General features: G+C 39.9%; 1 protein-coding gene across 3 annotated transcripts; it reads left to right on the forward strand.

Moving 5' to 3' along the window:
- The first annotated feature begins 1,731 nt into the window (after nucleotides 1-1,731).
- On the forward strand, nucleotides 1,732-22,209 carry GCSAM (germinal center associated signaling and motility). 3 transcript variants are annotated; one of them, XM_047792663.1, is made up of 6 exons: nucleotides 1,732-2,044; nucleotides 5,410-5,478; nucleotides 7,980-8,024; nucleotides 9,024-9,070; nucleotides 19,883-19,911; nucleotides 20,801-22,209. In XM_047792663.1, exons 1-6 carry the CDS (start codon nucleotides 1,965-1,967, stop codon nucleotides 21,119-21,121), a joined length of 591 nt encoding a protein of 196 aa, XP_047648619.1. In that variant the 5' UTR covers nucleotides 1,732-1,964; the 3' UTR covers nucleotides 21,122-22,209. The 3 variants fall into 3 exon arrangements, with proteins under 3 accessions (XP_047648619.1, XP_047648628.1, XP_047648609.1); XM_047792672.1 differs by having other exon boundaries at nucleotides 1,732-1,946; XM_047792653.1 differs by lacking the exon at nucleotides 1,732-2,044 and adding an exon at nucleotides 4,578-4,985.
- The last annotated feature ends 529 nt before the right edge of the window (nucleotides 22,210-22,738 follow it).

Consider the following 22,738-nt stretch of genomic DNA (forward strand, 5'->3'; position numbering starts at 1 on the left):
CAAGGCCAGGGGTCAAACCTGCATCCTCATGGATACTAGCCTGCATAGGTTTCTTAGACTGTTGAGAACAAGAGGAACTCCATAGAAATGAGCCACTTATTATTCATTTGTATTTGCCCTTATAGTACTAGAATGTTTTATGTATTATATTTTGCTTCAGGCATCAAGCCAAGCCCTCCTAGGCTGGCATTGTTCTCCTTCCCCTCTCACTGGCCCTCATTCCAGCATACTTTCTCCTCCTAGGCAAGAGTGATCCACCTCTTAGCCCATTTGTCACAAAGTCCTCCTGAAACCCCCCACAGAGATGGCCTTAAGTCTGGAGAGCAGCTACAGGTGTAAGAGTGATTGATGGGCGATGTGTCCAGCGTTGCACAGCTAGTGCCCCATTTTCTTGAACACGGTTTCTTCCAAGCTGCCTCCCACTCTGCCCTGCCTGTTGCAGGTATGACCTCTATATAACTCTAGGACAAGCTATACAGTTTTTTTGCACTTTGTTTAATTTCATTTGACATTGTTCCACAAAGGAGCCCTGTATCTGCTTTGTTCACCACTAAACCCAAGTTCATTTCTTTAAAAAACAAAAAAACAAAAAACTTTCTATTGAGATACAATTCATATACAGTGATATGCATCCTTTTAGTTTACAGCTCTACCAATGAGAAATGCAGTCATGTCACCATCACCACAAGATACAAAACAAAAATTCCCCCAGACCCTTGAAGGTCAACCTCTCCCCCGCCTTCTCCTGGCCGCCATGAATGTGTTTTCTGTCCCTACAGTTTTGCCTTTTCCTAAATGTCACAAAAAGTAGGCATTAAGTCTGGCTTCCTTACTTGACATAACACATTCGAGATTCATCCATATCATTGCATGTACTAGTAGTCCACTCCTTTATCACTGGGCAGTATCCCATCACGTGAATGTGACAATTGATTTAGTCATTTTCTACTTGAGATCATTTAGGTTATTTCCAGGGTTTTCCGGGGGTGGAGGTGTGGCAATTATGAGTAAAACAGCTATAAATACATGCATATAGGTTCTTAAAGGTCTGAATTTTTTATTTCACATAGGCAAATGCCTAGGAATTGGTTGCTGGTTTGTATGGTAAGGCTATGTTTATCTTCCTAAAGAAATTGCCATACTGTCTTTCGAAGAGGCTGAGCCCTTTTGCTTTCCCATCAGCAGTATGAGAGATTCCAAATGCTCAGCTTCCCTCATCAGCACCCAGTATTAGCAGTTTTTGTTTCCGATGTTAGCCATTCCAATGGGTGTGAAAAATATTGCATTGTGCTTTTGATTCCTGTTCCCCTAATGACTATGGTGTTGAACATATTTCATGAATTTGCCATCTGTATGTTTTCTTTGATGAAAAAATTGCTCAGGTATTTTGTGCATTTTGTTATTGAATGTTTGTTTTATTCTTGGTGAGTATTGAGAGTTCTTTGCGTAGTCTGGATCAATGTCTTTTTATCAGATCTTATGTCTTGTTAATATCTTCTATTGGTCTCTGACTTGACTTTTAAATTTTTTTGGTTTTAAAACAAAGTTGTCCCCTCTGATGTTTCCAGGACTATAAAATGGTTTAATAAGTTCAGGTATCTGAAATGACAAACTCCCATAATCTGTCTATATTTGCAGACTGGGCTTCCCCATTTATTCAAAGCTCTCATTGACTGGCGGCTTCTGGTTAAAGGCAGTAACCACATGTGTTCAGCCTCTGACATTTTAGGAAGTGGTGCATGTGTGCGCTTCTGACCCTCCTCCCGCTGAGCTCCTCCCTCCCTGAAGAGGGGTGCTCCTCTCCTCTCGGCTCTCCCTGCTCTGGTGCCAGAGCATCACAGCTCCGTCTCTGAGTCAGGAGCAGCCCCTGTCCGAGCACAGAGCAGGCTGCTGGGAAGGCACAGGAGGACTGACAGCATGGGGAACTTCCTGCTGAGGGACAACAGGTGAGTGCAGACTCCCTAATGGGGAGCGGAAGAGCCTGGTCCAGGCACTGCAGCCAGAAAGAGAAAAGGAGGTCGGCTCTTGGCAGGAGGGCAACTGGGTAAGGAACTGACAAGAATGAAGTGCCTACTCTGTGCCGGATTTCACCTTCATTTCCTAACAGGTTTGGCCTTCTCCCCAGAATCATAGTGAGCAGTTGGTAGAGGACAGCAGAAAAGCAGGACTTCATCAAGGGAGCCACAATAGACGACTGCCCCCAAATGGACCAACGTTCGGGGGGCAGGGAAAGGATGCTCCCCTGAGCTCTTAATGCCCCACAAAGAGCTCAAAGACACCATCACCTTTTTGGTCGATATTAAAGTTCAAAATAAACGGCAAGTTTCCTTATAAGCATAAGACCTTAGCTGGTGCAACTCCCTGCACAGGTAAGCAGAGGTCGCTGAAATCGGTAGAGAACTTGACCTCCCTTTTTCTGGAGCTCAGTTTCCTCATTTGAAACAGCAATAACACAAATACCTATGTAGGAGGGTTCAAGTGTGTGTGATGCTGGCATAGAACCTGGCACAGTACCTGGCACAGAGTAGAAATCAATATTTAGAAAATATTGGGAGTTGTCTTGTGGCACACAGCAGGTTAAGGATGTGGCATTGCTGCTGCTGTGGCGCAGGTTTGATTGCTGGCCTGGGAACTTCCTCTTGCCATGGGCGCAGCCATAAAAAAATTATAAATAAAATAAATAACATTTAGAATATATTATTTTTTGGACCATCATCTTTATTAACATCAAAGCAGCCATTGTAAAAATTAGTACCTCCCAAAATAAAGGAATCTCTCGGGTGCAAAATGAGGTGTTCTAGGGAGAATGAGTTAGCTGAGGAGATGAGGGGTGGTCTTTACAGGATAATGTTTGGTGTCCCAGCGTTCAGGTCATGTCACTGGGAGCTAGGACATAGGATCCAAAATGCCACCTGCCAAAATGAGGCTGGGTGAGCCTGTGGAAAGTCTCCTGACTCTTGCAGAGGGTCAGAGGGGTCTGAGACTCCTCCCTGGAAACTCATGGTCCTTTGTCTATCTGCAACTTTAGTGTTCTTCTATCAGATCATAAATTCCTATTATTATTCCTAGGTGGGAGGGCTTCAAATGCAGAGACTTTTTTTTACTCCTCTGTGAATTTCTGTTTCTTAGCATTGTTTCTGACATACACAAGGCACTCATACACCTAAATAAATACCTTAAAAAGAGAAGTAAAACAGAAAGTTCCCCTTGTGGCTCAGCAGAAACGAATCTGACTAGTATTCCTGAGGACACAGGTTTGATCCCTGGCCTAGCTCAGTGGGTTAAGGATACGGCGTTGCCATGAGCTGTGATATAGGCTGAAGATGCGGCTCGGACCCCAATTTGCCATGGCTGTGGCATAGGCCGGCAGCTGTAGCTCCGATTCGACCCCTAACCTGGGAACCTCCGTATGCCACGGAGGCGGCCCTAAAAAGACAAAAACAAAAAACAAAAAAAACCACAATAAACGGACATGATGTGACTGAGAAAGTTATGGTTGATGTCACATTTGTAATTTTGTTTTTTAGAACTGGTGAGGCAATGAAGGATGGTGACATTAATACATGTTAGTAATGAAAGAAATTGGAGAATAAATAAAGTATAAACAAAAAATAAACTGGGAAACCACAGTTAAAACTACCGATAAAATTGAAAGCACTATATCTTACTGTCTATATTTATCAGAGGTCTGTATTCCTTCATCTGCGGAAAGCTAATATCTTCTGTCCACTTTTGTTTTGAATTTTGGTCTGCTTTTTTTTACTGTTAGTAAAAGCTATTTTTACTTTGAAAAAGATTAGCCCTTTCTCATAAATTTTATAAAATATTTCCAGTCTGCCTGTCTTTCTTTGTGCCATAAAGAATTTTTTATTTTTTATGTTTTTCTTATATATTTAGACATAATTGGATTAAATCTAGAAAGCTTTTTGGTTTCTACCAATTTATACCTAAAATTCTTTCCCAATGCCATGATAAGACAAATCCGTGGTATAATTTTTTATGGCTTTGTTACTTTATGTTTAGCATCATACATTCATTATGTGCTGTCAGATATAAATATGTATGTTTTCACATAGTTAATCAGTTGACCCAGCATCTTCATTTCTGTGTAATTTAAAATGTCTCCCTTACTATATTCAAGTCTTCCATTTACTTGGATCTGATTCCCAACTTCGCCTCTACTACCTGGTTATCATCCATTCAGCACATCCCACCAGGTCTCTGCAGAACGAATTTGTTACAAAAACCAGGAAAAGTCATCCCTTGGGGCTGAGTGGCATCTACTCCTTTGTGAGAGGAGCTCAGAGTCTTAGAGGATGAATCTGCCAGAAGCAAACTCAGTGACTCCCACTTAGTGTCACTTACATGTCCTCAGACAATTTGCCTAACCTTTTTTTAATCTCAGTTTTTTCCCAGGTAAGACATAGAATCATGGTATCTGCCTCATGGATTTATTCTGGGATTGTATGAAATATAACATAGAAAACAAATATGTTATTTACCTTTAGTAAGTAGTATGTATAGTAAGTTATATATATGATCTATATAAACAGTAAGTAGTATTTATAGTATGTGTGTGTATGTAAATTGTGTTTAATTTTTAGTTTCTTTTTCTCTATATTCTCAACTCCCCACAAATAAAAAGATAGTTATATATAAACTCTACCCAAACCATAAACTGATTTATTTTCTTTCTTAAATTCTTTCTTTCTCTTTTACCTCATGTTCTCTGCCTTGGTGCTTTCTGTGAAAACATCAGTTTACATGAGACAAGGCCAGTACCCTTCCCGGTTCCTGTGTACAGTCCCTGAAACTGTGCCGAACACCTAGGCCTCTCTCTACACTGATATTCTCAGGTCACCATGAGGATCTCTGGACATCTGGGAACACATGGTTGGGGCCTGGTTTGGTGTGGCAGTTGTCGGAGAACATTTGGGGTCTGTTGCTGTGGCAATGGAGAGGACTCAAAGCAAGGACAAGTTGAAGTGTGTGCTTTAGAAGGGAGAGTAACAGATGGGAGGGAAACAAGGGGAAGTGAGGCGATGCTGGGCTTACACACAAATAGCAGAAATGAGGAAAGTGGAGTTCCCATTGCGGCCCAGGGAGTCAGGACCTGTGGTTGTCTCTGTGAGGATGAGGGTTCAATCCTTGGCCTCAGTTGGTTAAGGATCTGGCACGGCCGCAAGCTATGGTGTAGGCCACAGATGTGGCTTAGACCAGCTGTTGCTGTGGCTGTGATGTAGGCCTCAGCTGCAGCTCCAATTTAGCCCCTGGCCCAAGAACTTCCATACGCCACAGGTGCGGCCATAAAAAGAAAAAAAGAAATGAGGAAAGTTGGAAAAATTATCAGGAGTGGTAGGAGGCCTAGAGAGGAAAGACTGTACTCACTCCTGATATGTTGAATTTTAGGTGGCAGCAGAACACTCAAGAGATACCCTGGAATCTGAGAAACCAGAGCCCCAGACAGGGAGCATCCAGGTAAGAGCAAATCAAACCAAACTTCTCCCAGACATTGCCTGTGAGGAATGAAGTCCATCAGGTCCTGGACTTCACCTACCCCTCAACAAAGAACTGTCCTTAGACCCAGCAGCAGTTATAATGCCAGTAAATGTGAGGACAAGAGAAAAGACAAGAACACTTTGAAACTTTGGACAGGAAATGTGCCACTTTGCTAGGAACCTTGGGTTACCTCTGGCAACGGCAAATAAGACCCTTATTTCCTGTTGTCCCTTTGTTTGTCTATCTTGGTTACCTTTCTGCTCAAGCTTCATCCTGGCATATTCACTTTAAGATCCGAGTTTCTAAAGTAACCACATCCCCCACAGGGCTACGACAATCAAAAGGTTCATAAATAAACACTTGTGATTACCTTGATGCTATTAAACAAGGTCTTCTTCATCAATCCTTTCTTCATCATCAATCCTTTCTCAGGTCTTTTGAGTGCCAGAGAATCACTAAAATATGGAGCCAGGGTCCCCGAATCCAGGAATCCCAAAGGGAGGCAAAATCAGTAGTTCTGTGGCTCAAAGAGTTATCTATACTTTCCCCAGAGTTTCAGGAGAAGTTTTTGAAAATGTTTCAAATAAAAAGCAGCCACACTGCCAAAGCCTGTGTTAGGAGCTGGGACTCAGACATCCCCCCAACAGGTGCTTTGCTTTAGTGTAAATTAAGGATTATATATTTGGGGGCAGGGGGGTTATCACTGGACATACGTTCACCAGTCCAAATGGTAAAATAGAACAGAAGGGCCATGGGCATTACAAGAATGGAGAGAGACTGGGCAGACCGCAGGGCCAGGGAAGCTTTGGGTAAGAGACAGGAACCTGGAATTGCTGGCACATAGTCTGCTGTCATAGAGATGCGTCTGGCCTCCTTCATGGAGATTGTCTAAACCTACCTCAGACCAAAGCACCTCAGACCAAAGCATCCAAGCTGAAATGCAAGCGTATGTTGCAAATGGATAAGCAATGAGATTCTACTGTATAGCCCAAGGAACTATATCTGATCACTTGTGATGGAACATGATGGAGGATAATGTGAAAAAAAAGAATATATATGTATAACTGGTCAAAGTACAGAAGAAATTGACAGAACTTTGTAAATCAACTATAATTTGCAAAAAATTTAAAAAGAGTATGTTGCAGAGAAGTTGAGTGGGGGAAATAAGTTGAAAAATAGCTTTTGCCCTATTTAACTTTATTTGACCCTAACATCTCCTTGAAGAAGCAGTATACATATCCTCATTTTATACATGAAGAAACTGTCTCAAGGAGTTCAGAGACATTGATCCAGTGAAACTCAAAGTTAATCATCTCCTTTCATCTCCCATATCTCAGAGAACCCGATTTCTTGGCATGGGTGTGATTCAATGCTTTCCTTATAGTGTTTCTTAAGCCACAGAAATAGGAGATAAAAGCAAATAGGTTAAAAAACCCTGAATGTAGCCTGAGGAGGAAGAAGAATTACAGCCGTGCCTCAGCCCCAAAGGCTCTAATGGTACATAGACCCCAGAAGCTGTCAGAAGACTCAGCTGCACTGGTGTCCATGGCCAAGCTCACATGCAGCAGCCTCTCCTCCAGAGTCCTTTCAAAGGGTACTTTTCCCTGGAAAAGCTCACTGGGAGAAATATTTTTAGATGGTGTTTTCCAAACATTTTTACGTAGTGTTACTGGTACACGCAGTACATTCAACTGTGTAGGTAGTAAACGACGCTTCAATTCAAAAGATGCCCAGAATGATACTTAGACTTCAGCCTAGATGTCTGACTTAAGAACTTAAGGCTTTCTACCATTAAGGAGATAACAAATCTTGTTTGTATAGCTATACCTTGGGGTCAAGAAGGCAGATTTGATGACTGAAGCCAGTTAGAGTTGCTCTGTTCTTGGCTGCTTATCCATTACTCAAATACTTATTGAAAATGTGTTTATTTCATGCCAGACATATGCTAGTGATCTATATCACAACGAACAAACAAATATGGGTCCCTGATCTTGTGAAACTCAGGTTCTAGTGCAGGACATAGACAAAGCGGACAATCATAATCATGTAAATAGGAGAAATTCAGAGTGCAACAGAATCCTATATAAATATCGCCTAATTTATGCCAGGAAGAAATTTCTAAAATGTTCATACACTTGAACTTCAATTTCATGGAAATAACTCTTGTGTGTCCTTCCTCACAAAAGGCCGCATGAATCATGGAACTGGGGATGAACAAGCCTTTTCCCTTTTTTGGGAACACAGCAGAAAGTTCCCTCTTTGATTAGGAGTGGGTAATGTCATATTTCCAAAGGGCCAGTTAATGTCTTGAGAAGACAAAGGCATTTTAGTATGACAGATGCGCCCCAGTCACATAGAATGAATAATCTCTTGGGGCAGAAAAAAGAGGTTTTTCACAGAAATGGCAAAGGAAAGGGAGTCACCCTAATAAAGCTGCAGAAACTAAACTTGCAATTTGTGTCATCTCTTGGGTATTTTAGATGCTGGGACTGCCACATCGCTGAAGGGTGTTTCTGCCTTCCGTGGTGAGTGGAGAACTGTTTTCAGAAGTTATTTCCCCATGAGTGTGGTTTCAATATGGTATTTGCTATAAGTTACCTGTGACCTCCCTGCTGTCTGTGGCTACAGTAGAAGCCTGTCGCTAACCCAGGAACCATTCTCTGAGAATCAGTCAGGGAAGTGACACTTCAAGTTTGTTGCGAAACAGGAACAATAGTCTAATGAGTGGTTACACACGTGAAAGCCTCAGAAGCAAGGATGAAACAGGATACCTATGTAGAGAAAGAACCCTTAATCACCCTGCAAATCCCAGAATCTCCCTGGGACAGAAGCATGCATTCTGTTCATTGCACAGAGAACATATAGACAGAGTGATCGTATAATTCATTGTCCAAATCAGGAAACTTTGGTGAGTGAAAAGGAGGCTAAAACTAATTAAGGGTCACCAAGTGATTGATAACAACATTAACTAGACTGTCTGTGCAAACCAGGACATATGGTCATTCTCCTTAGAGCAGATGTTGTCATTGTCCCTTGAAATGATAACTGGCTTCTATCATAGTTATATTGTGTTTTGCCAGGGGTCATGGATACAATGCAGTTACCTTTGTGCTTATGTGGGAGGAGTTTGGTTGGTTGCTTGATTGTTGTTTGTTTGGCTATCATAGACTACAACTGGATATAACAATGCCTGCTTAACTCACATGATACAAAAGAAATTGCTGTCTTGTGAGAAGAAAAACTCCAAAAAACATCACCATCATTCTTCATCTATTAATCAGTTCCATTATCTGCTTCAGAAAAGAGGAAGGGATAACAGGGAAAGAGAAACACAAAGAAGGAGACTTCTACTTGGTCTTATCTTTCATTTTTTTCTTTTTCTATCCTCTTATTTCTCAGTGCTGCAGGAGTTATTATAAAAGACCTATAACTTTTACAAATGAGTTAAGCATAAGTTTTTATAGTTGAGTGTGACATCCTTTAAGAGTTTCTGGATATTTACACAAATTCCTTTTCTTTTACAGGAAAAAAATGCACATTTTTAAAGCAAGACAAGATTCCCCAAAGCAAAGTAAGTCATTGCTTTCACATTATTATTTACTTTTGATAAACTTCTATTTCCAAGCTGCCCTTTCTTTGTGCTCCCAAAGCTCCTTGGGCATATTCCTAGTATAATACTTACACATTCTGCAGCAATTCGTCCAATTGCATGTCTCTTTTTCTCCACTAGACCGGGAGCTCATTGAGGGAAGAATTGGCTTAATTGATTTCCAAAGCCTTCCCTTAGTCCCTGAGGTCTGGATTCTGAAGGAGTTAAGTGGCAACAATAAAAGCAAAATGTGCAGGTGCAAGACACTTGTAAGGAACTGCAAGAAGGCCAGCGTGGGCACAGAGAGCACACAGAGCCGTAGGGTCAAGTTCAGGGTTAGGGTTTTTGTCTCGAGAGCTGTAGGAGGCACTGAAGGGCTTTAAACAAGGGCCAAGTATGATCACATTGGCATTGAAGACATCATTCCGTTTGCTGTGCGAAGAACAGATGGTAGTAAGGAGTGGCAAGAGTGGATACTGGAAGACCACTTAAGAGTCCGATGCAATGGTTTCTGGTAAGGGAACAGGGCTGACCTTAAGGAAAGAGAAGCATCTGAAGGAGACAGTGGTGAATAGTGTCAAATGGGGGGGGGGGGGTAACTGAAGACCAAGAAAGTATAGGTCTGAGAATAGGCAGAAAAGCAAATGAGTTTTGCCTTTGCCTTCCTGGATTAAAGAGGAGAGCCTGGTTCAGTCACTCTGAATCTTAAAAACTAGTCCTGTAGTTGTGTAAATAAACAATACAGCTCTCCTCTCTGCCCTAGACATTTCACCCAGGGGAATTGTGGGTGCTAGGAAACCCCAATCTCCAGCAGAGCAAAACATGGTAGAAATAAGGCCTCTAATGCTGAACTCACAGACTCTTTTTTTTTAATTTTATTGAAGTTTTTGGCTTACAATATTATATTGGTTTCAGGTATACAACATAATGATTTGATATTTTTATAATCAAAATGATCACCATGATAAACCTAGTTACCCTTTGTCTCCACACAAAGTTACTACAGTTATAGAATATTACTATTCACAATATTCCCTGCACTGTACATTATGTCCACAATTTATTTTATCATTGGAGGTTTATACCTCTTAATCTTCTTCACCTATTAACTCATGCCCCCACCCCCTCCCCTCTGTTAACCACTAGTTTGTTCTGTATATCTTTGAGTCTACTTTGTTGTTTACTCATTTGTTTCAGGGTTTCTTTTTTCCAGATATAAGTTAAGATCATACGGTATTTTTCTTTCTCTCTCTGACTTATGGCACTCAGCATAATGCCCTCTAGATCCATCCTTGTTGCTGCAAATGGCACTATTTCATTGTTTTTTGACCAGTATTTCATTGTATGTGTATATACTACGTCTTCTTTATCCATTCATCTATTAAGGGACATTTAGGTTGCTTCCCTATCTTGGCTACTATAAATAATACTGCAGTGAAGGTGCATACATATACCTTTTCAAATTGTTTTTTGTTTTCTTCAGATAAATACCCAGAAGTGGAATTGCTGGATTGTATGATAATTGTATATTTAATTTTTTGAGGCAATGCCATACTGTTTTCCATAGTGGCCGCATCAATTTACAATCCCACCAACTGTGCAAGAGGATTCTCATTTCTCCACATTCTTGACCAAAGCTGTTATTTATCCTTTTAATAATAGCCAGTATAGTAGGATAGTATAGTAGTAGTACCATAGAACTACTACAGTGATTATACTACAGTAGGAGAGTATAGTTTGAAACCACAGAGCATGGTATTTCCAGCTTTTTCTTTCTCAAGACTGCTTGGCTATTCCAAATCTTTTGTGATTCCATACAAACTTTAGGACCATTTATTCCAATTCTGTCAAAAAACAATGTTAGTTTTTCCAATCCATGGACACAGTATATCTTTCCATTTATGTGTGTGTCATCTCCAATTTCTTTCATCTATGTCTTATAGTTTTTAGAGTACAAGTCTTTTACCTTCTGGGTTAGATTTATTTCTTTTATTCTTCTTGATATAGTTGCAAATAGGATTGTTTTCTTAATTTCTCTTTCTGATAGTCTGCAATTAATGTATAAAAATACAATAGATTTCTGGATTTTCCATCCTGGTTCAGCAGAAATGAATCCCACTAGAAACCATGAGATTTCGGGTTCAATCCCTGGCCTCACTCAGTGGGTTAAGGATCTGGCGTTGCTGTAAACTGTTGTGTAGATTTCAACTGCGGCCAGGATCTGGCATTGCTGTGGCTGTGGCATAGGCCAGCAGCTGTAGCTTCCATTAGACCCCTAGCCTGGGACCCTCCATATCGCCTCAGTTGCAGTCCTAAAAAGAAAAAAAAAATTAAAAAAATAAAGTGGATTTCTGTATATTAATTTTGTATTCTTCAACTCTATTGAATTCATTTATTTCTAAAAGTTTTTTGGTGGAGTTTTTGGGGTTTTCTATGTGTCGTATTATGTCATCCAAAACCATGATAGTTTTTCTTTCTCTTCTTATTTGCATGCCCTTTATCTTTTTCTTGTCTGGTTGCTGGAGCTATGCTTCTCATTTTATATTGAAGAAAAGTGACAGGATTGGTCATATTTGTCTTGTTTCTAATCTTAAAGGAAAATATTTCAGCTTCTTGTCATTGAGTATGATGTTAAGTGTGGGCTTGACATATACAGCCTTTCAATAATGTTGAGATTGGTTCCCTCTATATCCACTTTGTTGAGATTTTTTTATCACGAATGAATGTTAAGTTTTGTTAAAAGTTTTGTCTGCATCTATTTGTCTGCCCTAATCATAAGTGAACATATGATTTTTTATCTTTCATTTTCTTTAATGTGGTGTGTCATATTGTTTGATTTATGAGTATCCTTACACCCCTGGAATAAATTCCATTTGACCTTGGTGTATGATCCTTTCAAAGTATTGTTGAATTTGGTTCAAGTTCATTTATGTCCACTCTAATTTTTATGATTTCCTTCCTCTTGCTAACTTTGAGCTTTGTTTGTTCTTTTTTCTATGTTTTTTAAAATTTTATTTATTTTTCTTTTTAGGGTCATACCCATGGCATATAGAATTTCCCAGGCTAGGGGTCTAATCCGAGCTGTAGCTGCCAGCCTATGCCACAGCCACAGCAACACCATATCCAAGTCACATCTGCAACCTACACTGTAGCTCATAGGAACACCAGATCTTTAACCCACCGAGTGAGGCCAGGGATCAAACCCGCATCCTCATGGATATTAGTCAGGTCCTTAACCCACTAAGCCACGACGGGAACTCTTTTTTTTCTAGTTTTTTAAACTTAATATTTTGTTTAGGATTTTTGCATCTATGTTCATTAGGGATATTGGCCTGTAATTTTCTTTTCTAGGTTGCTGGCTTTGATATCAAGGTAATGCAAGCTTTGTAAAATAAGTTTTGGAATAGTTTGAGAAGAATGGGTATTAACTCTTCTTTAAATGTTTGGTAGAATTTACCTGTGAAGCCATCTGGTTCTGAACTATTGTTTTTTGGATTTTTTTGTTTTTTGTTTTTTTTTGTCTTTTTAGGGCCACACCTTTGGCATGTGGAAGTTCCCAGGCTAGGGGTCTAATCGGAGCTATAGCTGCCAGCCTACACCACAGCCACAGCAATACCAGATCTAAGCCACATCTGAGACCTACACCACAGCTCACAGCAATGTCGGATCCTCTACCCACCAAACAAGGCCAGGGATCAAACCCGCAACGTCGTGGTTCCTAGTTGGATTCATTTCCGCTGTGCCCCGATGGGAAATCCTGGAATTTTTTTCTATTGCTGATTCAATTTCATTGTTAGTAATTGGTCTATTCATATTTTCCATTTCTTTCTGAATCAGTCTTGAAAGACTGGATATTTCTAGGAACTTATCCATCTCTTCCAGATTGTCCAGTTTGTTGGTTTATTTGTAGTTGTCCTTTATGGTTGTTTGTGTTTCTGTGGTATTATTTGTAACTTTTTCATTTCCGATTTTATTTATTTTGGCCTTCTTTTTGGGTCTGACTTTTAAATTTATCAATTTTGCTTATCTTTTCAAAGAACCAGTTCTCAATTTTATTGATCTTTTTATTTTTCTTTCTTTTTTTTTCTTTTTTTTGGTCTCTACTTCATTTATGTCCACCCTGGATTTATTTTAGTATTATTTTTTAATTGTTATTTCCCCAATACAATTTTTTTTCTACTGTACAGCATGGTGACCCAGTAACACATACATGTATACATTCTTTTTTCTCACATTATCATGCTCCATCATAAGTGGCTAGACATAGTTCCCAGTGCTACACAGCACTCTGAATTTTTAGGATATCCTTCCTTTTACTAGCTTTGGGCTTTGTTCTTTTTCTCAGTTTTTAAGCTTAAGGTTAGATTGTTTATTTGAGATTTTTCTTTTTTCTTGAGATATGTATGTATTGCTTTGAACTTCCATCTTAGAATTGCCTTTGCTGCCTCCTATAGATTTTGAAAAGTTGTGTTTCCATCTTCTTTTGTTTCATGGCATTTTCTGATTTCTTTCTGGTTTCTTCATCAACCCATTTGTTGTTTAGTAGCATGTTGTTTTTTCTCTACATGTTTGTGTTTTTTTTTTCCAGCTTCCTTCTTGTAATTGATTTCTAGTTGTATACCATTGTGATCAGAAAAGATGTTTGGTATGATTTCAACTTTATCAAATTAATTTTTTTTTCTCACTGTAAAGCAAGGGGATCAAGTCATCCTTACATGTATACATTACAATTACATTTTTTTCCCCACCCTTTGTTCTGTTGCAACATGAGTATCTAGACAAAGTTCTCAATGGATCTCCTTGTAAATCTATTCTAAGTTGTGTCTGATAAGCCCAAGCTCCCAATCCCTCCCACTCCCTCCCCCTCCCATCAGGCAGCCACAAGTCTTTTCTCCAAGTCCATGATTTTCTTTTCCGAGGAGATGTTCATTTGTGCTGGATATTAGATTCCAGTTATAAGTGATATCATATGGTATTTGCCTTTGTCTTTCTGGCTCATTTCACTCAGTATGAGGTTCTCTAGTTCCATCCATGTTGCTGCAAATGGCATTATGTCATTCTTTTTTATGGCTGAGTAGTATTCCTTTGTGTATATATACCACCTCTTCCGAATCCAATCATCTGTCGATGGACATTTGGGTTGTTTCCATGTCTTGGCTATTGTGAATAGTGCTGCAATTAACATGCGGGTGCACGTGTCTCTTTTAAGTAGAGTTTTGTCCGGATAGATGCCCAAGAGTGGGATTGCGGGGTCATATGGAAGTTCTATGTATAGATTTCTAAGGTATCTCCAAACTGTTCTCCACAGTGGCTGTACCAGTTTACATTCCCACCAACAGTGCAGGAGGGTTCCCTTTTCTCCACAGCCCCTCCAGCACTTGTTATTTGTGGATTTATTAATGATGGCCATTCTGACTGGTATGAGGTGGTATCTCATGGTAGTTTTGATTTGCATTTCTCTTATAACCAGCGATGTTGAGCATTTTTTCATGTGTTTGTTGGCCCTCTGTATATCTTCCTTGGAGAAATGTCTATTCAGGTCTTTTGCCCATTTTTCCATTGATTGATTGGCTTTTTTGCTGTTGGGTTGTATCAGTTGTTTATACATTCTAGAGATTAAGCCCTTGTCCGTTGCATCATTTGAAACTATTTTCTCCCATTCCGTAAGTTGTCTTTTTGGTTTCTTTTGGGTTTCCTTTGCTGTGTGAAAGCTTTTCAGTGTGATTAGGTCCCATGGGTTTATTTTTGCTCTAATTTCTATTGCTTTGGGAGACTGACCTGAGAAAATATTCATGAGGTTGATGTCAGAGAGAGTTTTGCCTATGTTTTCTTCTAGGAGTTTGATGGTGTCCTGTCATATATTTAAGTCTTTCAGCCATTTGGAGTTTATTTTGGTGCATGGTGTGAGGGTGTGTTCTAGTTTCCTTGCTTTGCATGCAGCTGTCCAGGTTTCCCAGCAATGCTTGCTGAATAGACTTTCTTTTTCCCATTTGATGTTCTTGCCTCTCTTGTCAAAGATTAATTGACCATAGGTGTCAGGGTTTATTTCCGGATTCTCTATTCTGTTCCATTGGTCTGTCTGTCTGTTTTGATACCAGTACCACACTGTTTTGATGACTGTGGCTTTGTAGTATTTCTTGAAGTCTGGGAGAGTGATGCCTCCTGCTTGGTTTTTGTTTCTCAGGATTGCTTTGGCGATTCTGGGTCTTTTGTGGTTCCATATAAATGTTTGGATTGTTTGTTCTAGTTCTGTGAAAAATGTCATGGGTAATTTGATAGGGATTGCATGGAATCTGTAGATTGCTTTGGGTAGCATGGCCATTTTTACAATATTGATTTTCCCAATCCAGGAACATGGAATATCTTTCCATTTCTTTACATCTTCTTTGATTCCTTTGATTAAAGTTTTATAGTTCTCGGCATATAGGTCCTTTACCTCCTTGGTCAGGTGTATTCCGGGGTATTTGATTTTGTGAGGTGCAATTTTAAAAGGTATTATATCTTTGTATTCCTTTTCTAATAGTTCATTGCTGGTATACAGAAATGCAACTGACTTCTGAATGTTAATCTTATATCCTGCTACTTTGCTGAATTTATGAATCAGTTCAAGGAGTTTTGGGGTTGAGTCCTTAGGGTTTTCTATGTATAGTATCATGTCATCTGCATACAGTGACAGTTTGATCTCTTCTCTTCCTATATGGATGCCTTTTATTTCTTTGGTTTGTCTGATTGCTGTGGCTAGGACTTCCAAAACTATGTTGAAGAGCAGTGGTGAGAGTGGGCATCCCTGTCTTGTTCCAGATTGGAGTGAGAAGGCTTTGAGTTTTTCCCCATTGATTATTATGTTTGCTGTGGGTTTATCATAAATGGCTTTGATTCTATTCAGGAATGTTCTCTCTATACCCACTTTGGCGAGGGTCTTGATCATGAATGGATGTTGGACTTTGTCAAATGCTTTTTCTGCGTCTATTGAGATGATCATATGATTTTTGACTTTTTTTTTTGTGAATGTGGTGTATGATGTTGATTGATTTGCATATGCTGAACCATCCTTGTGAACCTGGGATGAACCCAACCTGGTCATGATGTATAATTTTTTTGATATGTTGTTGGATTGGCTAAGATTTTGTTGAGAATTTTTGCATCTATATTCATCAATGATATTGGGCGATAGTTTTCTTTTTGAGATGTGTTTTTAGCCTATCATGTGATCTATTCTTGAGACTGTTCCATTACACTTGAATATGTATTATGAAGTTTTGGGATAGAGTGTACTATATATTTCTATTAAGTTCATCTGATTTAATGTGTCATTTAAGGCCAATGTTTCCTCATTAGTTTTCTGTCTGGATGATCGATCCATTGATATAAGTGGAGTGTTATAGTATTACTATCAATTTCTCCTTTTTATGTCTGATAAGATTTGCTTTAATATATTTAGGTGCTCCTATGTTGTGTATGAATATTTACAAATGTTATATACTCTTCTTGAATTAACCATTTATTTTTATGCAATGACTTTTTGTGTGTGTCTTTTGTTACAGTCTTTGTATTAAAGTCTACTTTCTCTGCTATGAGTATTACTAGTCCATGTTTCTTTTCTTTCATTTTGCGTAAAATATCTTGTTCCAGCCCTTCACTTTCAGTCTGTGTCTGTCTTTAGATCTGAAGTGAGTTCCTTGTAGGCAGCATATAGGTGAGTCTTATTTTTTTTTATACATTCAGCCACTCTATGTCTTGTGATTGGAATATTTAGGATGCATTAGTAGATATGTACTTATTTAATTTTGTTGACTGTTTTTTGATTGTTTTTCTAGTTCTCTGTTTTTCATTTCTTTTTTTCTTCCTTTGTGGTTTGGTTATTTTCTTTAGTGCAATGTTGGGGTTCCTTTCTATTTATTTTCTGAGTGTCTATTATAGGATTTTGGTTGGCGGTTACCATGAGGTATATGTATATATATATATATCACTTAGTTTTAAACTGACAGTCACTTAAGTTTGAATGCATTCTAAAAGCACTACATTTTCCGGGAGTTCCCTGGTGGTACAGTGGGTTAAGAATATGGTGTTTTCACTGCCATGTCTCAGGTCACTGCTGAGGCACAGGTTGAGTCCCTGGCCCTGAAACTTCCACATGATGTAGGTATGGCCAAAAAAAATTTTTTTTGTATTTTAAGCACTACATTTTTATCTTCCTGCCTATATTTATGTTTTTGTTATCATATTTTACATTTTTATTCTGTGTATCCCTTAATGTCTTATTGTAGTTAGAGTTGATCTTACTACTTTTGTCTTTTAACCTTCATATCAGCTTTTTAAATTGTTGATCCACTGGCCTTTAGCAAAGAGATATTTTCTTTCATAAATTTTCCTGTTTCTAGGTATAATCTTCTATTTTCTGCTAAAAGATGCTCCTTGAACATTTCTTGGAGGCTCAGCCTGGTGATGATAAACTCCCTTTCTTTTTGCTTGTCTGAGAAATTTTACCTCTCCTTCAATTCTGAGCAATAACCTTGCTGGGTAGATTATTCTTGGTTGTAAGATTTTTCCTTGCAGTGCTTTAAATCATGCCACTCTCCTATGGCCTGCAAAGTCTCTATTGAAAAGTTCACTGATAGTCTAATAGGAGCTGTCTTTTATGTGACTGGCTGTTTTTCTCTTGCTGCCTTAAAATTCTCTTTACCCTTAACTTTTGCCATTTTAATTATGATATGTTTTGGTATGACTCCCTCTAAAGTCATCTTGTTTGGGATTCTTTTTGCTTCCTGGGCCTAAGGGCCTATTTCCTTCTGCAGATTAGGGAAGTTTTAAGCTGTTATTTTTTGAAATATATTTTTTGTCTCTTTCTCTTACTCTTCTCCTTCAGGGACCCCTATAATGCAAATGTTAGCATGCCTGATATTTTTCAGAGGTTCCTTAAACTATTCTCATTTTTAAAGATTCTCTCTTTCTTTTTCTGTTCTGATTGGGTGATTTCTAATCTTCTTTATTCCATATCACTAATCCTTTCCTCTATGTCAACTAATCTGCTGTTGATTCCCTCTAGCATATTTTTCATTCCACTCATAGAATTCTTCAGCTCTGGTTGGGTCTTTCTTACATTTTTCTAACTGTTTGTTGATGTTCTTACTGAGTTCTTCCATTCTTCTGAGTTTGGTCGGCATCTTTCTGATCACTATTTTGAATTCTATCAGATAAATTACTTATCTCCATTTCATTTGGATTTATATCAGGGGGTTATCTTGTTCTTTCACTTGGAACATAACTTTGTCTCCTCATTTTGTTTGACTCTGTGTTTGCTTCTATGAATTAGTCAAAATAGCTGCCAATCCTGATCTTGAAGGCATCAGCCTTATATGAGAGTGTCCTCTGTTTAGACTGTGTGTCATGAGCAGCTTTGGTGGGATGGCTGGAGCTGGAGTAGGCATGTGGAGGGGGGGGACTAGTAGTACTCTAGTGTTTCTTTTTGGGAACAGCTGGAGGTTCTGTGGGCCTGGGGCATGCAGGGGCAGCCTTGGCAGGGTGGCTGGAATGCCTGGACTGTGTTTTCACCTGTGCTATCAAGGTAGAGGGAAAATGTAAAAAGTGATGCTCTCCAGGGCCTTGGACCCTTGTGAATATTCCAGCAGCTCCCTGCCCATTTGGAAGATGCTGTAGGGTTAGCAAATGAGTTTCCTTCACTTATAGTCTAAGTGCTGTTTAAACTACTGTTTTTTATTGCTGTGTCCCAAGGAAGGTGAGTCTGCTCATGGGCTTCTCAGTGATATCCCTTTTGCTGCATCCAGGATAGGGTTCTCATCAATACCATGGGTTCAACTCTCCTACCCATCTCTGTGTGGTCCTTCTGTCATTTATCGTACAGAAGCTCTTCAGTCAGCCCCCAAGTTCTTCCGAAGGAATTGCTTTACATATACGTGTAGATTCAGTGTGTCCATGGGAGGTGCTGAGCTTAGGGTATTCCTATGCCGTGACTTGGGTCCCTATAGACCCTTTTTTTGCAGTGATAATCATGGAAGTCCTAGATTAGTGGAGATGTAAAAATATGAAATATCAGTACTTGGGAATGTGACACAGTGGCCTGTATGGGTGTACCCACCTCCCTTGAGGTGATATCATGAGTTTCCATGTGAAAGCTCATGTTAGTTTTTTAAGCTGGTATGTTTGCCTCTGTGCTGAATGGCCAAAGCTTACTGGTTTTAAGTATGCTGGCTTTTGAAAAATTGGCCTGCTTATATTTGTTCCTACCAGCAATTTCAAAGATGAGAATGTTCATCTTGAGTTTCTTCCTCTGTAAAATTTCTCTTGAGCACCAGCATTCACACCGTCATCATCCCCTGTCACCTGCAGAAGAAATAGAAGTCTTCCTCCGCATTGTGGATCCCTCTTAGGCCCTTGTTTGTCTTCTGTGCTAGCCTGTGAGTCCCTTGAGAACAATGACTATTTATGATTCTCCTTTGACTTCCCCTGCCTAGAAGAGAGTAAGTGTACAATAAATTTGGGGTAAGGAAGGACAAAGAGGAGAAGGAGTGTGGACAGGAGGGAAGTGCGATTTCCAAAGACCCACAGAATGTGTTTCCTCCACTCAGCCTCTCAGCCTACCTCTGGCTGTTTCTCATTTAGGTGGCCCTGTCCCTCCCCAGGAAGTGTTGAAGAGCAGGATAGCCTGATAAGAGCTACCTAATCTGTTCCTTGGCTCTCTGGTTGCTTATCTTTCAGTGCCCCCCACCCCCACTCCTCCTTTCCTGGAAATCTCCCCTTGACCTGAAATTCATTAAGTGTCTTTTCTTTCTCCAGATGAAGAAACATCATCTTCTCCCTTCCAGGTAATGCAAACATGTTGGAGCCTTTTCTGAGATGACAGTAGAAATGCAGACACCTCTAATGGCAGAAGGAGACCTCCAAGACCTCTTCTGGCCTTAATATGAAACACTTTAGATGCCCATACTTGTGAGCCCAGGGACGTGTGCAGGGCCTGATGGCAGAAGCAATAGCCTTCTCTGTTGCACAATTTATTGAAAGGAACTAATTATTTACTGAGTATTTAGTTTGTGCTGACAGTGGGCTGAGCACCTCACATACATCATCTCATGCAACTGTCACAACAACCCTATAAAATTGGTACTATTATCTTCCCATCCATTTTACAGATAAGAAAACTGAGAGATTAAAAAAATATTCCCTCAAACCAGACGGCTAACAAGATAGCAGGGGCACGATTCCAAAACAAGTCTCGCTCCCAAAGGCATGTTCTTTCTCCTGAACTTTGCTATTTTGCTTTTTATTTCTTGAGATTTCAGGAGACCTTCTCTTGAGTGTTTTCTCTTTAGAATAATGCAAATATCTCTAGATATTTGGGCAGTTAAATATCATAACCCAAGCACCTAAGTTGTCCTCAGATTGTTCTCTCACATAAGAATGGGCTGCCTTCAGGGTCCTGAGATTTGGGGAATTATTTGGGGTGGTCAGGGATCCCTCTGACACATGGGGCAGAGATGACATCCCTGAGTAGGCTGAATTCTCTGAGCAGCATGAGAACTCTGACAGCCTGGACTAGTGGTTAGGGTGGGAGCAACCATTTAGGAAAAACAGCCAAGAGATGGAGGGAAAGTGGTGATAGAAGACTGATTTTGCCCACGGCTGAGACTTTGTTGAGATGAAGTGTAACAGGAACGACAAGAGGCCACATATTGATGATGGCTTTCCTTTGACCAGGAGGAGAATGTTGACCAGAGCTCCATGGAGGATCTGTGCTACACCCTCATTGATCACAGCACCCCTGGGAGAAGGCCAATAGGCACCCCTGCTGAGGAGTGCTATGAGAACGTTTCCCTCAAGACCGAGAGGCCCAGAGAGTCATTGGGAGGAACGGAGACTGAGTACTCACTTATTCGTGTGTCTTCTACTCCTGGCCATCCATCCTCCTCAGAAAATGAATATGAACTTCTCATGCCCAGCAGAATCTTCTCTCACTCCCTGCAACAGCCACATCCACTTAAACACCCTTCTCAGGCTCAGTTTTCCCGTTTAAAATAAATGGTTGCACCAGCACTTACCAGCAAATAAAAGCCAGAGGTAGAACTCTGGTTGAAACAGGCATGGGACACAAAGACCTGCCAGCTTATCTCCCTGCAAACATACACACAACAGCCCTTTCTACAGGGGTCCGTGGAACGTGGTTTACAAGGGCCTTTTCGATTCTCCTCATTGTCCAACATGCAATGTCCAACTATCATGAAAAGCCACTCTTTGAGAAGTGACCATCTCTGGTTCAGTGACTCTGCTCAGTGGTGAGAGGGACTCCCTGGTCCCCTGCTCCTCTGTTCAGTTTCTTCTTCTAAAATGTCTACATGATTGTCTTCTGAAGTCACAAGGCAGCTTCACCAATCATACTATGTGTACCCAAAAGGGGGGTACTCATTTCATGCATTTGTGGGCCCAGCTCCTCACTCACAGACTTTGGGTGGGTGCCTGTGGTGCTCCTCTCACTCTATGCCTCTAAGCAATGTCTTTTGCATAGCATCCTAAGACTCGTTGGCCCTGGTGGCTTGGTTGGTTATGTGGGTTAAATTAGTAAATTCCAGGCCAGGTTTTTATAAAATTACTTAATATAATTTTAATCCATATTTTTATAACTTTATATTTTTCCCTAGAAATATTAGGAAAATCATAGCATCAGAGAAAGAGAGTAGAGAGATTGTTGGAGCTCCTTCAATCCCACTATCTTCTATAAGCTCAGAGAGGAAAACTAGCTCAATGTAATGCAAGTGAGTGGCAAAATTTTATCTAGAGACTGATTTCCTGACTTCCAGTTCAGTGCTCTTCCAATGTACTACATAGAAGAGCCTCTACTATGTTGTATATGTGTGTGCTAAATAATATGTCATGTATAAACTATGAATAAAGTGTCCACATGGGAAAATCTCTCTCTCTCTCTCTCTCTCTCTCACACACACACACACACACACACACACACACACACACACACTCCTCTAATGGGCACTTCTCCCTATGTCCTTATTTATTTTCCTTCATCTTCTTTTTTAGTGCTCCTAGAATCGTCTATTCCCTAAAACAGGAGTCAGTACACGATGGCCTGTTTTGGTAAATAAAATGTCTCATTGGTACACAGCTGGCTCATTTGTTTGCAAACTGTCTATAGCTTCTCAACCTCAGGAGAGTCAAAATATTGTGATACACACTTTAGGTTGGGCAAAGCCACAAATATTTATTTTGTGACCCTTTTCAGAAAAAAAAAAGTTTGCAGACTCCTTCTGTAAACAATCATAATTAAAGATAACTAACAAAAATGTATTTGCGTGTTGGTGTCACACACCAGAGCCAGTAGCAATAACATGATATGGAAATATTAAATGACAAATGAGGGCGAGACCAAGAACAATTATAGCAAATTCGACTATTTCTATATGCACACCTGTGTTCTCAACTTCCTGTTTTATTTAACCCATAGCCATTGTCCTAATTTTAGGGATGTTAAATTTTTTTTTTTTTTTTGTCTTTTTGCTATTTCTTGGGCCACTCTCGCGGCATATGGAGGTTCCCAGGCTAGGGGTCAAATCGGAGCCGTAGCCACTGGCCTACGCCAGAGCCACAGCAACGCGAGATCCAAGCCGCGTCTGCGACCTACACCAC

Source organism: Phacochoerus africanus, chromosome 1 (genome assembly GCF_016906955.1).
Source record: "Phacochoerus africanus isolate WHEZ1 chromosome 1, ROS_Pafr_v1, whole genome shotgun sequence".
NCBI classification, from domain to species: domain Eukaryota; kingdom Metazoa; phylum Chordata; class Mammalia; order Artiodactyla; family Suidae; genus Phacochoerus; species Phacochoerus africanus.

Coding starts and splice junctions, on each gene's coding strand:
- GCSAM (XM_047792653.1), top strand. CDS start 4,891: ATGGTTGGGGCCTGGTTTGGTGTGGCAGTTGTCGGAGAACATTTGGGG. Junction 4,986..5,409: donor CAAAGCAAGGACAAGTTGAA/GTGTGTGCTTTA, acceptor GTTGAATTTTAG/GTGGCAGCAGAACACTCAAG. Junction 19,912..20,800: donor CATCATCTTCTCCCTTCCAG/GTAATGCAAACA, acceptor TCCTTTGACCAG/GAGGAGAATGTTGACCAGAG.